The sequence below is a fragment of the Montipora foliosa genome, chromosome 8, assembly GCF_036669935.1.
Source record: "Montipora foliosa isolate CH-2021 chromosome 8, ASM3666993v2, whole genome shotgun sequence".
In the NCBI taxonomy this organism is placed as follows: Eukaryota; Metazoa; Cnidaria; class Anthozoa; order Scleractinia; family Acroporidae; genus Montipora; species Montipora foliosa.
Genome location: NC_090876.1, coordinates 8,887,297 through 8,904,796, shown reverse-complemented (window position 1 = coordinate 8,904,796; position 17,500 = coordinate 8,887,297). Strand labels below are relative to the sequence as shown.

The following is a 17,500-nucleotide window of genomic DNA, read 5'->3' as shown; positions in this document are numbered from 1 at the left end:
AGGTTACAGAAATTATTTAGAGACAGACTTACATAAGAGAAAACGTAAAGACGGTGAATTCCTGTGCTCCATGATAATCATTTTCAATCTTTTTTTAAATCTTTCAGCACGTGCGGAGGCTATTTTTAACCTTTGTCCCGACAGAAGAAAGCGTGCGAAGCACGACGTGATTCGAGATGGACCAATTGGCGCGATGCACCCATAAATAACTTACCACACGTGACCCTGTAATAAAATGAGAGAAATTTAGCATCGCGTTTCCGTGAAACGGGAAACGTGAAACGGGAAACGTCAAACGGCAGGCTGTTGCTTGTCATAAAAGCATGAAAATTCTGTTATTCTAACTTTTGTCTCTCATTTTAGAAGTTGCGCGACATTTGTAGATAACAGGCAAAAAAGGAGCTAAAATTAGACCAGTTTCTTTGAGTTTTGGCAAAACGCAGATTTCAGTTTCACGTTAAAAGCTAAATCTCTCTATTATCATTGGTAGAGGACCATGCATGGTGGATTGGTTTTCTTGGCCCATATTCTCTTACTTTACTCACAGGTTTCCCAGCTGTTGTCGTTTTCGACCATTATTGCCTGTGCAATGCTACTATCGAAATAAATAAGTCTTTTTTGTTTCACTGCTTTCGTTTTTAAAGTAAATTAGCTTTGTCGTTACAATTTAGTCTAAATATTCGTGGCAAATGCATATTCACCTCCGAAAGAAAATATTGCGGCAGTGCTTTCTGGTTGGTATTACTAAGTACAAGACAAAATACACTACATTATACAGTTGAGCGTTTTAACATATTCAAGATGGGAAGTTTTAAAGCTTTCCTTTTTCGAAAAAAAGCTATTTAATTTTCGTATAGAACACCGAGCTGAGAGTAGCTTTTGAGGTTGTTGCATCAAATTTTTAGCTTGCTTTAGTTCAATTTTTTTTGCCGCTCGTCGGAATAACTCTAAATAGAATTAAGTCAAGATTTTTATACGGGTAATCAAGAAGACACTTTCCGCTTCTTGACGTCATTTAGTCACTTAAGAATTCCTCAATTTCCTCTGAAACTGAGCGTTGTTTTGAATCATCTGTCTTTTCGAGGGATGAATAAATGAAATAATCTTTTTGGCGCCTCGTTTCTCAGCTTGTCAATAAACGTTGGATTGTCTTTAATTTTGTGGCTGAGCTGATGATCAGCTCTTCAAGACACTTTCCGTCAAATTAAACAATTAAATTAAACAGCTGCCCGGATAAACAGAACGCCAGTGACGACCACACCGAGAAGACCTGGGGCCGAGATTTCGTTTCCTGAATTTTCCAGGGTCTTCATTGGGTCGGGCATATTTTTCAAGAAATTCACCAGGCGGGGATAATAGCTGTTCCAAAACGCCATTCTGCGCGGGTTGAAATTCGCCCTCATCTCAGGTTTGCCTTGAATGGTCAGGTACAATCCATGAGTCTTGTTAAACTCAGTCCAGGTCACCCCGTTCAAGGAAGAAGTCGTGGGCACTCCTTTCTTTGCAAAGTTCGCGTAAAGCGACATAATCAATCTGCTGACATTTTTGTCCTCGTTAGTAAAATTCAGAGAGGTTATATTTAAGAATGGCGCGCCAAAATCGTACGGTGTGTTGTCGCCATGTTGGACTCCTTTCCATTCTTCTGCGGTGTTCCACTTCGATCTGTGACTGAACTCGTACATGAAAGTTGCCGCCTTTTGGCTGTGAAATTCTAATACCTCCAGAGTGGGGGCGGAAACGTAATAGTCAGACTGAATGTCGACTATCATCTCTCTCAGGGTGAGAGAGTCTCGCTTTTTGCTCCATGGTGTGTATTGGAATTCGATGGCGTCTTCTATCAATGTAGCGGTCGTGTCATCTTGGTGAAAAGTTTTCACAAATTGTTCGATGAATTCTTTGAACACTTGCGGCGTGATTTCTATCGGGGGAGAGAAGTTTTGTGGGGTGTTGTGCGCGCCCTCGTTGCTGTTGAAACCACCAATCAGCGGAACGGAATGAAACTTACCGGACCGCCGGAGATTTTCAGGTGTGTCGTATATGAAGAAGTTATCGATCACAGGACCCACAAATTGCCAAGGGTAATGTTTTAGAATCTCGTTGGTGTCCTTTGCTCGCAGACATTCCATCATTTCCGGGTGATTCTCTGTGACACAGCCGAGTTCTTTCGCAGTCGTTTTGGTCTTCTTAACAGCTTCCTGAACTGTGCGAAACGCAAATGGTGACAACTCTACCCCACTCTCCATAATGGCCTGATGAAAAAGTCCCTTTGACAGGGGTGACAGCATATGTAAACCGACGCTAGCCCCACCCGAGCTCACCCCTAATATGGTGACCATGTTGGGATCGCCTCCAAAAGCCTGTATGTTCTCTTGAATCCACTTTAACGCGTGTACTTGATCCAGCATTCCCCAATTACCTTTCGCAGCTTCGTCGCCAGTGGTCATGAAACCGAACGGACCAAGACGATACTGAATCGTCACTAAGACGACGCCGAATCTCGGCAAGACCTCGCCCGGCGTCGTGTGTCGAGTGGTCGTACCGAACACGTAGCTACCACCATGAATAAACATTATAACTGGATAAATCTCACTTGCATTCCGTGCGTTTCTTCTTGGTGTGAATACATTCAAATACAAACAATCCTCGCTTGAATGCTTGTTCCAAGCGTACTCCGGCCAAACGAGACGCGTCGAGTTCTCAAAATAGGGTGCGTGATACTGCGCGCAAACGTTTCGAAAGGAAGTTGCGTTATATATCTTTGGTTTCCATGCATCTGGGGATTTTGGCGGTCGGAAGCGAAGGTTGTTCACGGGCGGCGAGGCGTAAGGAATCCCTAGGAAAGCGTTGACGTTCTTGATGATGCCGCCGTCGCCGCCGCTTGCTTCGTCAACAAAATTCCTGGTCTTTCCAACGATCTTCCCGTACTTGGTTTCGACAATTGGTCTTTCAGAAGGAATTGCGACTGCGAATGAAGAGCGTCCGACCACAATCGCCCCCGCCAGCACCATCAACAAGCTTTTCACTCCTATCATCCTGATTATTTGCGATCACAAGTCCCTGGAATTAATCTTTCTCAAGCATCCAGGAATGGTATTTGGAGTAAAAAGAGCGTTGGCTGCTTAAAACCACTCAGATATTCACCCCAGCCGCCCAAATTCCATTTATGGTGACCTTGATAAATGTCTTGGTCTTTTTGAGCTTGCGCAAAAGAGCAAGGTATGCCTTGCGTGAAACCGCAGTTAAAAAACAATTTCATTTCGTACAAGTTTGGAATAATTTAATGTGACACCCAATGAAGATGAAGGCCATTCACTAGGCATCGCCTTTAGGCAAAATTTTTAGTTCATTTCGATTTTCTTTGCGGGCATTGGTGATTTTCCTGAAACCATTAGTTATCTATGAAATGGTTTTAGAAAAATCGCTTATGGTTCAAACGAATAAAAGTGGAGATTGAGAAATTTACCAGAGAAAGCTGTCACCGCTATTCTCCGGAAAAAAAATATAGAAAGCACCCAGGCAAATATTCCAAATATATATACATATATCCCGGCCGTTGATTGAGATCTTTGCGTGTAGAGAGGTTTTTGTATTATAGAAATTCTTTCACTCCAGGAAATTCGTTGCTATTTCCCTTAACAAATAAATAGGCCCAAAAGCAGATGCAAACCTTTTAAACAACTGTAATACTCTGAAGCTGGAAAGCTCGTTGCGGTTTTCCCCTTTTTTTTTCAGTAATATAGTTCTCATTCCAGCTGCATAGCTGCATAATTATCAGAACTGAAAAGTACTGATTGAAAAAGAATTAGAACAACTTAGCTGGTAAATCGATGAAATAGGAAAGTGTGTTGTTGATAAAATAGGAAATTGTTTTGGTCGTTCCATTTCATCAAAAAGTGTGCTATTTCTTGACCTAGGATAAAATCGAAATGGGTTTCCATCCCTTTTAATCGAGTTTGGTTTTGCGGTTGCTAAGCAAATTAAAATCCTATCAATATCTTGGAAAGACAACTCCAACCTTTTCATCAAATATGCAGCCGAAGGACACGCTGTACGACAAGGTGTAAGATAAAGTTTTCAATTCTAAGCTGAGTAAAATATAGGCATGACTGTATTACATTGTATAATTCTGGAATCCATTGAACGCGTGATGCATAATTGAAAGTTGCAGATGATCTAAGCTTGGCCGGTTTCGTTTTTGTCACAGGAAGCTTAAAATACCATAAATAATCCAACATTGTACACAGCACGTTTTCATCCAGCGGTCTCTAAGTCGCTTATCTTTTTCGGAAAGCCATTCTAATATCTTGTTAAGGCTTTCTGAGTACATGCTATCGAATAAATCAAAAATACGAGATTTTTTCTGTTAAGAGTGCCCAAGTTCTAATCGTTTTGCCATTAAGCAATTTAATCGTATCCACTGACCAATAGGTCGCGATAACAAATATCTACCGCTCAGTTATTGAGGAGTTTTAAATCCCTAACCCGAAAAAAAAAAAAAAACAAGAACTTGACCTCGAGACTACACAATGTTTTAAAAAGATATTTAAAAATGTGTGAAGGTAAAATTACTCGGAGGATCCGATTGCCTGAAAAGCTTCTTATTGGTTTGCCTTATACCCAGGCTTTTACCTGTCTTTGGTTTGATTCAATTCCTTTTTAATCTCGAGGGTCAACGAGGCAGAAGTTTCTTCAGGCAAAATTGCTTATTTTAGGTGATGAAACAGCCTCGAGAAGCCAGCGGATTTCGAAGAGAGCTCCGGAAGCTAATCATTCCATTTTTCTCCCCAATCCTTTAGCTTTTGATAGCTTTTGATAGCTTTTGATAGCGCACCGTTGAAGGGCAAATCAAATCGAAGCAACCATGCTATGTTATCCATTCCACAAAGCATAACTACAGGAAATCATGAATGCGAGAACATTTTGTGATTTATGAGTACGAGTGGTGTTTTAAAAGTTCTCAAAATTTGGCCAAAAATCGCAAGCAAGTTCAGACGATTTTTTATTCATCATACACACTCAACAAAAGATTTCTCCATCGCTGTGTTTCCATAGCAACTGCATTCATCAGTCATTGACCAATAAGGAACGCGATATTCTGTTGACTATACAATAAGTAAGCTTATTTCCCATTAATCCCACGTGTCTGCAATCTCCCCATCGAATCTTCTTCCCTAGGTTCAGTGCCTTTTCCCTCGTTTGCTCGTTAATATGTAAATGACCGTTGCTTGGTATTTTGTCCTGTAAAAAATAGCCTACTAAACCCCACAAGAATAACCAGTGTAGCTCACTCATGCTAACTCAGCCTTCTAAGCTAATTAACACAATGGGTGACAAGGGAGCCATTTTGGACAAGTTACTAACGATTACGTAACTTTTTTTCTTTAGAGAGACGTCACGCAAACGCGCAGCTTTTTCATGCACGGTTCTGTTAAAAATTTTCCAGTTTATTAAACCTCGATAAACTTACCGTCGCGTGCTTACGTTTTCAGGCGAACTTGCGTGAGATTTCATAATTTTAATTTGCAGATCCGCGGAGAACGGAAAAGACTGAAGAGATGTTCAAAACGTCCGCGCAGAGCTTTTGTTTTGCTCCTAAAATGAAATCCCTGTCGCGGACGGATTTCACGCGCGGCCCCTCTGGGTATAACGATAAAATAATTATAGACAGACGGACTGACTAAAAGTGTCCTAACGAATTGTAAATTGTGGCGAAAAATGCTTTTGCGAAAAATGAAGTTCATGTAAGATCTTTTATAAAAGGATTACAATTCAGGAACACAAGTTAGCTTTAGTGTATAATTATTTCTTGAATTCGATTACAGTAACAGACACTCGCCAGTTACTTCTCAATTATGAAATGTAAGAAAAAATTTCATCGCAAGTCACTGGATCATGTTTGTAATGTACAAAGTCAACACTCTTTCCTTCATTTAAGCTGCAACTAAACTGTGCAGCGAGATCTCTTGTTGCCTTTATCTCCAAAGTGCTTAATTAACCGTTAAAATATGTACCGTCTGCACAAACAGGAGCACGTCCACGAACTTCAGAACGAAACCAAATACATAAGTTTTGCAGACAGCCCGAAGCGATTTCCCACGCCGACATCCCACAGAGCCGTCATCAGCACTAAAACTTGAAAAACGTTCCGTCAAAATTTGATTTTCAAAAACAACATCTTTACAGACAACTTCTGCGTGGTTAGAATTTCCTTTAAACTATTCGTTATATAAAGCTAATTTCACAAACTGCCCGTAAATGCTCAGTAAGTTGAATGTCTCTTTTCTACTGCAGCCGATGATCATTTATTTTTTAGATGTGGACATCCTTTCCCTGCTATTTATGAAGTGTTTTATAAAGAATTGACTGATGAATGTCAGACGTCGCATAAAGGAATAACCTCGCCCATCGTCGTTAAACCGTAGGGTAGTCTAGGGACATTTTTTCCCCATGAGAATAACTGTCACGATATTTGCCAAAGATTTTGGATTCATATATCTAAGCCTGGTTTTCATATGATCGTCCCGATCCTTCTTGTCGTTTGCAGACGATCGGGACGATTGCAACGATGGTTTTACTATAATCCTGTCGATCGACGGTACGAGCGTTTCCCTGGGGAGGTCCCGGGGGTTGTTTTTCGAAAGTCCCGAAATTTTTTTGGCGTATTTCGAGGGACATTTTGTATCTTCGAAAGGAAAGCGAAACTTGGAAATCGTTTTGTTTTATTTGGTGTTGGAAACATGTTCAAAGATCCGTTCTTCAGTATATAAAGGACATGTGGGTTTCACGAAAATTTTACAGGCTTTGAGAAACCTCAACTGGATCCTTCAAATCCAATCGAGAATCACGTGCCTTATTATACGCTATGATATCAATTTTGCGCCGTAGATAACGACGTAAGACGCTGCAACGACTGAAGTGACATAGTCCGACAGATAATCTAAATTATATAAACTCCGAAAGCGGCTCACCATCACCACAAGAACCTGAAGAAACGGTGCCTGTTCTTCCTCAGATTACGGCCATATATCACTGAGTAAAATGTCTGAAATGTGCGACGGAATGTTCCAATTTTTTTTTTTTGGCTTCATCCCCATCCCTGCTGCCTTTTTTCCCGATTGCTTTCCAGCAATAAATTCTTATATACTTGCTTTTGTGTTTTTTCTATATATTTGTGGTTAAGGCAAGAGCTTTTTTGCATACTGTTTAACTCCGAAAGAGGATGCCGCCATTTTGGAACGAAGAAAGATCAATGCATGACGGGATAACAATAACTCTCTGAGTGTGTTGCCATATTATGATTGCCCTCGGGAGATCACGTGGAGATCAAGCTCAAAGGAGATTATACTCGCCTTAACTAGATCATTTCAATTTTGGTCCCCATAAAAAGACGCCGGGAATTTTATCAACCGTAATGATTTTTAATGCAGTCGAGTGAGATCACAATCCGAGATTTGCACCCATAAGAACGACCTAGAATAGATAGATAATATATTGCTGGTTTTCACTCACGTGATCAACAGCCATGTTTTTCAACGAAAACAAAAGGAAGCGTTTGCATAATAATAGAGTTAAATTCCCGGAGGATTTGGTCGGGGTACCAACATGGCCGCCTTTTCTTTGTTTTGGGCACCAACATGGCGGTCGTGACGTCATGTGAAAACCGAGAATATAATCGTATAGGGTGGGAGAATCTGGACAACTGATTGCCTGCAAGTCAGGATCGCCTCACTACTCCCCAGTTGATCGGCTATGCACGGTCCTATCCCCTTAAGAAGTAATTAATAGTAGATTGAGGAGAGGAATCTGGACAACTGATTGCATGAGTGAAAATGGGGTTCGGCCGGGAATTGAATCCGGGTCTCCAGTTTACTAGTCAGATGCTTAACCACTCGGCCACCAAACCAATCACGCTGGCAATGTGGCTGTATATTGACCTCACCTGGAGACCCGGATTCAATTCCCGGCCGAACCACATTTTCACTCATGCAATCAGTTGTCCAGATTTCTCTCCTCAATCTACTACATACAGTATATCCGCAACTTCAATAGGGTGTCTCCCCCAGGGATTTTAGCGTTTTTGGCGGTCTTTTTTTCCTCCCTCGGTCGCTTTTTATGTCATTCATTCCAATGGGATGTGTTCGATCTCCGTCATACTAAGGGAACTAACTGGGACCTGTGCCTCTAAAGAGTCAAGAAAAATTGAGAGATTTATCTTCTCGTTTACGTGAAACGAGAACGCTGACGTTTGTCTTTCTACAATCCGGGACAAAAGTAGTTTAGTCCTTTTAGACAATAACTCCAATAAAAGCCCTAAAATGCCCCCCTCCCTTCCCCAACCCAAAGCAATGTTTTTTATGGTAAAGCGCAGATAACCGATACATCTCACGACAAGGAAGGGGGAGGGGGAGGTTCGTAACTAGGAGATTTATTTCATTGAAATAAATTGTTTAGATAAAAAGAAATAGAGCAGTTTTCAAATGACTATCGAAAGTAATTACGCGAATGCAATTGCTACGCTTCGTGATTGGTTTAAAAATATCGTGCCATTTTATCAACCAATGAGAAGGAAAGCCAAAACCAATCGCGAATCAGTTGCACGTGCGATTTTTCCCGAGCTTTGAGCAAGTTACACGGCACTGCAACGAATTTTGATTGGTTCATTGCGCTGTTTTCAAGTCTTGTCGGAAAGACTATAGACCTTATTCATAAATGGCGGTCACATTTATAATTCTTTTGTCCACGTGCAAATTAGCCTACCAAGCCTCATTTTAGAGCAAGAATTCTTTTCAATTCACTGTATGGTATCGAGGCTTGGTAGGCTAATTTGCACTTCGACAAAAGAATTATAAATTGGCCGCCATTTATGAATAAGGTCTATAAAGCGTTGGCCCCGTATGTTCAAAGGTTCCCTGCGTAACTTTAAAGAACCCACACACACTATTCGAGAAGGGTGGGGGATGGAGTCCCCAGTGTTGTGGCTGGCTTGGCAGTGATGTCTCTCAAAAGGAAAATTGCAAAATGCAAATTTCGGCCGACGTTTTTGCCGTTTCCATTAAACGTGATATGTGAAATCTCTGTGATGATTACTGCCTGAAATTTGACCAAGATAACGGAAGTATATCAGCGTGATTAGATAATCGCCTTACTGGGCTTCACAAATCTCCCTTTCATCCGCAATTCTCATGCATTTATCCTGTATAAGTAATCGAGCGCACCCCTTTAATCCACGATTACCCCCAGTTATATACTAAAACAGTTGATAACGTTGAAGGCCCGCTCTGATTGGCAACTGAATTGATCTCCGCACATTCCTTTGCTATTCATTTCCGAGTAACTCGCGCGGGATTAGGTCCCGAGAATATTGTTATCGTTGCAGGAATAAATGAGTTAAAATCATCTTTTTGTGTTATATCATTTCACTGTTTTATTATATACTAAAACAACTATTTACTTCAGTGTCGGTGGCTAGTGGCGGGTATTTACCTTTCCGCGTCTTGGCGAATACTTGTTAACTTGCCACCCACGATAAACCGGGCTTTGTCAAGTCCTGCCGCCATCGCTATCGCGACAAATCAAAAACATATTTACCATAGTAACTTTAAAAAAAATGGCGTTCACACTGAAACTGTGGGCACCACAGAAAAACCTCACGTTATGTCTATTTAAGCCACTTTTAGGGGGAAATTGATCTTGTTGGGTTCAAAACTCCTCTGTCGGTTTATCGCTAGGGCGAGAGAGTGTCGCCTTTCCAGGGCACGAACTTTAGTTTTCCGGAAAACGCAGGAATAAACTCCTCTGGCATATTAATTTTCAAACAGAAACTAATCCAAACAAATAAACGTCGCAACTTAGACAGTGAGCCTTTTTTTGAGTCCGACTCGTGACATGACAATCGAGCTTAAGTCATCTCCCATCGTTTGCAATCGCTGTCGTGGCAATGTCGCGAAACGCTCCCCTCGCTAAGAGAAAAGAGATGCTGCATGCAAGCAATCGAAATAAATTGCAAGGGGTGCGCTTCTTCGCAATTTGCTAACGAAGTGGCAATGCTTCCCCTGCGAATTGTCAACGTACAGAAACAATGGAGGTAGCCAAGCGTTTCTTATGGAATAACGGTCTGCAAATTCATTTCTTGTAGAGTCTAAGAGGATCTGACAAGGAAAGAATTGCAAACTAAATAAATTGTCTTGGAACCAATGACGTCAAGCCTATCCAATTTGAAAGCAAATGGAGGCCAATGAATGATTTGAAAAGCTTCATAACATCATTTTAAAAGTAACTTGGAAACCTTTTCAAAACTTTCTTGATGATTAATTTTAAAAAATATTCCGTCAATACCGAAAATGAAATTCAAAAACTGACAAATTAAAATGTACTCTTTCGGACATGCAGGCGACAATGAGGCAATTACCTTTCAAGAAAGGTGTTAAGTTCAATTACGATAGTTTGATATTTGATTCGTACCCCTCGCGGGCTTTATTAATGGAATATCGTCGTATTCATTTCCGTTTATTTTACGCATTGAAAACAGAGCTTAACAACCCAAATTGCCTTTTTGGACCTAATTAAGATCATATCGCTGGTCCATGAAACACAAACAGCACGACTTGATGAGTGAGCCAGCCATTTTTCACCTATCGAGGTAAACATGGCTGGAAGAAAAAAGACAGCTTCCTGCGAATTGTTCCTTTTATCACGAATTGCGCTGTTGATGGCTGCAGTTCAAGCCCACGATCCGAACGCCCTCGTAATAACACAACTGGGCTCAATTCAAGGCCTGACACAGGTAATTTCGAACGCCCACGGATCCGAGAAAGCCATTCATAAATTTCTGGGCATACCTTACGCAGTGGCGCCACTGGGAAGCCTACGATTCGCCCCGCCAAAGGCACATAAGGGATGGAGAGACACTGTATATGAGGCAACGTCTTTCAAAAGCATTTGTATGCAAATGATCCATCATTACAACACGTCAATTCGCCAAGCTTGGGACGGCTTCTCCGAGACCGACAACATAAGTGAGGACTGCTTGTACCTCAACATCTACACGCCAGTCAACGCGTCCAAGTCAAGGAAGCCGTTTCCTGTCCTGGCATACATTCACGGCGGTGGATTTTTCGCTGGGACGCCCATTCGAGCCGTGTCGCCCGGCGAATATTTGGCAATACGAGGAATTATTCTTGTAACTATTCAATATCGCTTGGGTCCCTTTGGTTTCTTCTCTACAGGTGATTCAAATGCGCCAGGAAACGATGGAATGTTGGATCAAGTTGAAGCATTGAGATGGATAAATAAGAACATTGAACATTTTGGAGGTGATCCATCACGGATAACTCTTTTAGGCGAAAGCGCCGGCGGAGCAAGTGCCAATCTTCATCTATTGTCCCCACTCTCGCGGGGTCTTTTTCATCGTGTCATAACAGAAAGTGGAACAGATTTGTCGCCGTTTGCGTTTCATGACAACTCGGGAGTTTTCCAGTCCTCGAGACGCCTTGCTGAGAAATTAGACTGTGCAGACGTCAAAAACACGGATCTAATGTTGAAATGCTTGAGGTCGAGAAAAGCGCAGGAAATTTTGCAATTTGCCGGAGGAGGCTTTTTCTATCCCGTTATAGATAAACGTTTTTTGCTCGATTCTCCGATAAATCTACGAAAAGCGGGCAAGTTTCAGAAGGTACCAACCATGGCTGGGTTTGTCAGTGACGAAGGGTCTTTTTTACTAGGTTCATCCTCGCAAAAATTTGATAGATCCTCTTTTAGAAGGAACATAGAAATGTATATTGTCAACAGCATATCGCACTCAACCCAGCGAAAGCCGCTGTTGGTAGACGCCGTTCTCTTTCAATACTCTCATTGGCCAGAAACCAACAACAATTCCACAAAAATTCGGAAGAGTTTAATCGACGCATTTACCGATTACTTCATTGTGGCGCCAACACACGCAAGCCTCACATTCCAAAGTCAAAATTCACCGACCTGGTTGTACGAGTTTCGACATCGTTCTAAGCACAGCCCCAAGAGAGCTTGGGAAGGCGTGGCGCACGGAGACATCACCTCTTACGTATTCGGCGTTCCTCTTTTGAATCGCAGCGTGCCACATCTATACACGGAAGAGGACAGAAATATCAGCGACTTCATGGTCTCCGCGTACATTAACTTTGTGAAAGACGGAGTGCCATCACCAGAACACGCCTTCGGCATAGAATGGAAGAATTTTGATCCAAGGAATCAGGCGTATCTTCGAATTGAAGCCACTCCACACATGGCCAAGAACTTCCAACCGCAGAAAGTTGCATTTTGGAATGATTATTTCCCGAAATTGTACAAGTCTGTAATGAGATGTGAAGGACACGACGCATCTTCGACAAAAAGTTTTGGCCGTGTAAACAAGTTTAGCAAGCAAATCTTGTGGTTCATGACATTTCTCGTTAACATTTGGACAGTATTCGAGTAGGTTATCTGAGCTCCTAATCACATGCATGGAACCTGATCAGAAGTAAAATTTTGTCACTGTTGCATAGTTTCTGCTCTTGTGAAAAAGGAATTGGCCGCAACAAACCGGCTTTGTGGGGATAAAAGAGTCTTGTCCAAGTTTCTCCGGGCCACGGTTTACACTTCTTCAGCCATTTAATTTACAACGTTTTTCTAATCGAGACATAAAGCCTGGCTGGAGTTTCAGCTCACTTTAAAATTCGTCATGTAATTACCGGCCAGTTTACGAAATAATTTTGGAAAGCCTTCAAGAAACAAAGAAAAAAAAAAACAGAAGGACATCATTAGACGTTGTTTTTTAAACTTCAGAAACAAATGACCCAAGGCAGGCAATCATGAATGATATTGTGAAATCGTGCTCCAAGTGATTTATACGACTTTAATATATACATGTATTGATCCAGATGGAATTAAAACCGAACCAAAACTCTTTAAAATTTGTTTATTGCCTGAAGTTCAGCGAGTCCGGCATTCACGCCACACAAAACCTACTAAGGAATTATTTGCGCATTAAGCGAAATATCTAATTGCAGTTCTAGAAAATTGTTGCCATGATAACACTTGGGAAGGAAACACAAAATAGGACATTAGTCGACAGACGCTGATTTCATCCTCGCTTACATATTGGCATACATCATAGCTTAATTTTCGACAAGAAAGAAATAATCATCGTTGAGGTAGTTTACTTAAAATGGACGAAACAGTGGGCCATTAGTCGAATGATTAGGAAATGGATTTATAAACAGTTTTCCAGATCACCGGAAAACGTTTACCATCAATTTTCAAATTGAATGCAAACTTTTCGAAGCTTTTAACACGATTAAGAAAAAATGCCGAGAGGCAGCACAAAAGAAAACAACACAAAGTTGTAAACTGAGCGCATTTTTTTTTAAACCATTGCTCACTGGGTGGCCTCCAAATTTACTTTTCCGGCAAAGTTCTGGTCTACCGGATCTTGAGAACAAAAGCGGATCCGAAAAACAACTGATTTAACAGTTACGAACTTGAAGCTTCTTTTTGGGAAGATTGTACCTTTGGGTGTTCTTCTTGGCCGAAAGCGATCTCTTATGAGTGTTTTTAAAAATTCTCTGTATCAGTTATAGAATTAAGATGCCAGCCTTTTGTAACTGTGTAACACTTGTAATAAAGGTCTTTGCGCTCTTTGCGGATCGGGAAAGGACGAATAGGAGGTTTTCATGTGACGCAATCGCCGCCATGTTGGCGGACCAAAACTAAAAATGTCTTATTAGCTCCCGCTGAGCAGCAAGGAAAGGAAGGAATAGCATTATGAAAAAGAGAAATAATAACTAGTAGCGTGTCGACTTGGTGACCTTAATTTTAAATTGAGAATGGCTTGAATTTTTGGGAGTTTTTTGAGAGAACATTGGTGGTTTCACAGTTGCACGCGTCGTCTTGCTTGGTGGGAAAAATAGTATTTGGTGGAACGCGAAAAATGGTTTTCCTGAGAGAAAAGTCACTGAAATGCAAAATCTTTTCTTCTCCTGAGGGAAACCATCTAGAAAATTCGCAATTTTTATGGTATCCGAGCCGCGAGAGGTTTGGGGCCCATGGTAGCCGAGCCGGGAGAGGTTTGGGGCCCCGCCCCAACCTCTTGCGCGTCGAATCAACGTGCACACGTGCACGTCGAATCAACATCGTTCCCAGGGCTTTTCCATGCCGAGCAGGGGGCGGTTGGGCCCTCCTCGGCGGAGAAAAGCTCTGGGAACGAGGTTGACGTCGAATGAACCTCGGGGTTATAGACAAGTCAACTCTTCGAAAATAGAACAAACAGTTGCTTCGAGAGCCCACGACTGTTTTGGCCAGCGCCTACAATAACGACTCTGCACATTACTCTGCACAGCAACTCCTAGGTACCTAATGTATCTCTTAAGATAATGTACCACAGCGATTATCATGAAAGTTTCGTTGCATGGTATATCCTCATTACCCTTCCTACTTATTGCGAAAGAAAAGTCCAGACGAATCAAGGATTGTCCCGTGTTTACTTAATTTTTTTTTGGAGAAGCTATTTGAGGCGACCAAAAAACTCATTTTAACAATGAAAATGTCATGACATCGCTGTTTATCTTTATTTAAATATCTTAGCGGCATAAAGACATATACAAAATAAATACAAACAAGAAAGGAGGAAAAGAAAGAAGAATATAAATTACAACAGTGGTGGGGAGATCAAAAAGGACTTAATTAAGCGCATATATTAATTGGGCTTCCCCAAATTAAGCATGTTAGAAGTTGAACTTACCAGTTGGTGACTATGGTGCGTTTTTAGTGTCAAAATTCTAACGTGCATTCGGCAATTCAAACAGTCGATTTAGCTGTTCAAACCTTCAACTCAACATTCAGTTCAGTAATATTCGGCAATTCAATTCAATTAGGCCTAAGGTTAGCTTAAAATGAATGTTTACGATTTCTTCTGTATTGGTAAAACAATCACCTGTGACTTGTGACGTGAATTGAACATTTGAACTGCCGAATTCAGTATTTGAATTAACGAATTGAAAGTTTGAATGGCATGTTTGAATTTTGACGGTAGCCTCGCAGCTCCTACAAGGTCTCACCTGATTGGAGACCACCCTTGAGGTTTAACAAAAGATCAAATAACAGAAACAATGGCCCTTTTGTTTTAGGCCTAGGGTAACACAAACAATGGCCCTTTTGTTTTAGGCCTAGGGTCCATTGTTTCTGTTATTTGTTCTTTTGTTAAACCTCAAGGGTGGTCTCCAATCAGGTGAGACCTTGTAAGAGCTGCGAGGTGACCCAATTTTGACACTAAAGCCTGGTTTTCACTAGGGACGCAAGCACAAGCATAAGCAGCTTATCCTTGTGAAAACGAGCGTCGACATAAGCATAAAAATCAACCACGGCAACCGCCATTTTGTTCAAATGCTCAGACGCAGGGAATCTCGAGCGAGTGCTATAACTGGCCAGACGCAACAACTTTCCTTGTGCTTATCCTGTGTTTCGTTTTCACAGGACGCAAGCGAACGCAAGCATAAGAGCAAGCGCAAGGAAAAGGTAAAAGTTTGATTCTCGTGCTTGTCCTTGCCCCGGGTCGGGGGGGGGGGGGGGGTACTCGATGTATCCCTGGTTGGGGAGGTGCGGCGCGGCCCTCATACCCTGACCCTGTTTAAGACAACTATCGCTGATTTTCCTACCCATTTTAAGACAGAATTGCGATTTTTGATACCCTATTTAAGACATTTAACCCAGTTTAAGACAAAAATTGATAAATCGATACCCTGATTAAGACAAAAAATGATAAATTCGATACCCTGTTCAAGACAAAAATCCCGAAAAACATACCCTGGCTGGCCGCACGTCCCCATTAAGCCCTTATAAGGGAGTACCTCCCCCCTCCCCCCCGCGGTCCTTGCGTCGACCCCGTTTTCACGTTGAAAAAAGCGCTCTTATGCTTGCGTCGCTAGTGAAAACCAGGCTTAAAAGCGCGCCATAGACGTCAGTCCACGACCGTCACGCTTCACTAAAACGAACGTTAAAGTTGAAAAACGAATGTCGAGGTTAAATAAAACGAACGTTAAAGTTGAAAAACGAAGGTCGTTTGTAAAAACGAGTGATAAATTGAATTTTGATAAGAAAAACGCGCCATAGTTGACGGATATTAAAATGAAGTTCTCCAGAATAATATTACACACACTTCGGTTGTTATTAAACGTGTGGAAACATAACGAAGTGAATAATGCACAAGTTTATGTCGTTTAAGCCTTGCCCAGTAGCTTGGCGGCTACAGCGAGAATTTAAACTGATAAGTCTTTGTATCTCAGATTTAACAATCATTTAATGTTTCAGGGCAACGGTCTTAAGTAAATTTTTGGAATGGTGATTTAGCCTAAGAATACAGTTAATAAATAATCTGTTGACAAAGAAAGATATAGCAGCAGTTCAAATTTTCCCCTTAAAATGTTCGAGAAGTTTAAAGTGGAAAGCGAGTGAAGGGTCTCTGTCTTGAAAATGAACTTTGACCTTGAGATCTTTCGCGCCAAGTGAGTGCAGCTTCTCTACGAATTTCTTCTGCTCTTTTCCAATCCATGGTCGAGAAGAGTCCTGGATCTGATAGGGTGTCACGTGCACGCGGATGCTGGGGACATATTTGGCCAAATGATCGAGAAATTTCTCGTCCGTGATCCACGTGTTCGATTCACCGCTATGGCCACCATCTAACCAGTACATCATGGAGATGCGTGAAGCAAAGTCACTCAGGCGCGAATCGCTGCCAGTTAACGCTATGGACAGTTCGTAAACAATTTGATTCAAGACGACGCAACCTTTACTAAAACCAACGAGGATAACTGGAAATTCATCTGTGGGGTCTTCCTCGTCATTTGGTATCTGTAAAACTATGCAACATAATAGAAATTTAGTTCTGGATCACCGGCAAAGAATCTCAAATCGATTTCGCACTTGAAGAAACATCTGCTTTGAAACAGCTCCATATCTACGTGTGAAAATTTGTGTGTAGTTTTTTTATTTTTATTTTTATAGATACATCAATAGCGATCTTTAGAGTGCGAGCTTTCAGTTCCGACCGGGCACAATTAGCTCGGATGTTGAGCTTTTTTTTTTCAATTGCGCATTTCTCAGAGGGGGTTTTGAAAGTGGAAGTTGGATGTATATGCGTTTGTTTTGGCTCTGCATTACTGTAGATTTTGATTTGTCAAGATATTTCGCGCAACTTCTTAACAAAGAGGCAAAAATCAATCGTGTGCTCCCGCGTTTGGCGCCTGCAACATGTATAAGCTTCGACGTGAGTCGTGATATTTCCTGCGGTCGTTTACCAACGGAAATACCTCTGCTTTCGCAGGCTAAGTCGTGATTGGTTCGTTTCGGATTGCTTCGGCCTGTTTTGATTGGTCAGATTGATTAAGAGTCTTCGGTCTGGCTGGCTTACCTTGGGTCTAGACCCAAGGTCCCTTATTTGGAATAAACCGACTGAATTTCGCCTTAAAGCTAAAGGCAATCAATTTATATCTCA

At 41.5% G+C, this 17,500-nt stretch overlaps 3 protein-coding genes across 4 annotated transcripts in view; 1 reads left to right on the top strand and 2 right to left on the bottom strand.

Annotated features, from left to right (window-relative positions):
- LOC138013047 (neuroligin-4, Y-linked-like) overlaps positions 1-3,140 on the bottom strand; it is a 3,619-nt gene extending 479 nt beyond the window's left edge. Inside the window, exon 1 of the mRNA XM_068860011.1 lies at positions 1-3,140. This exon is cut by the window's left edge and continues 479 nt beyond it. Within this exon, the coding sequence (XP_068716112.1) occupies positions 1,218-3,032 (1,815 nt within the window). The 5' untranslated portion in view covers positions 3,033-3,140 and the 3' untranslated portion in view covers positions 1-1,217.
- A 7,409-nt stretch (positions 3,141-10,549) lies between these two features.
- On the top strand, positions 10,550-13,872 carry LOC138013048 (cocaine esterase-like). Its single transcript, XM_068860012.1, has one exon. It carries the CDS (start codon positions 10,646-10,648, stop codon positions 12,449-12,451), a length of 1,806 nt encoding a protein of 601 aa, XP_068716113.1. The 5' UTR covers positions 10,550-10,645; the 3' UTR covers positions 12,452-13,872.
- Positions 13,873-16,150: 2,278 nt separating this feature from the next.
- LOC138013050 (mitochondrial protein C2orf69 homolog) overlaps positions 16,151-17,500 on the bottom strand; it is a 29,115-nt gene continuing 27,765 nt past the window's right edge. For both annotated transcript variants that reach the window (XM_068860015.1, XM_068860014.1), the window contains exon 12: positions 16,151-16,865. In XM_068860015.1, the coding sequence (XP_068716116.1) occupies positions 16,411-16,865 (455 nt within the window). In that variant the 3' untranslated portion in view covers positions 16,151-16,410. The remainder of the gene's footprint in view (positions 16,866-17,500) is intronic.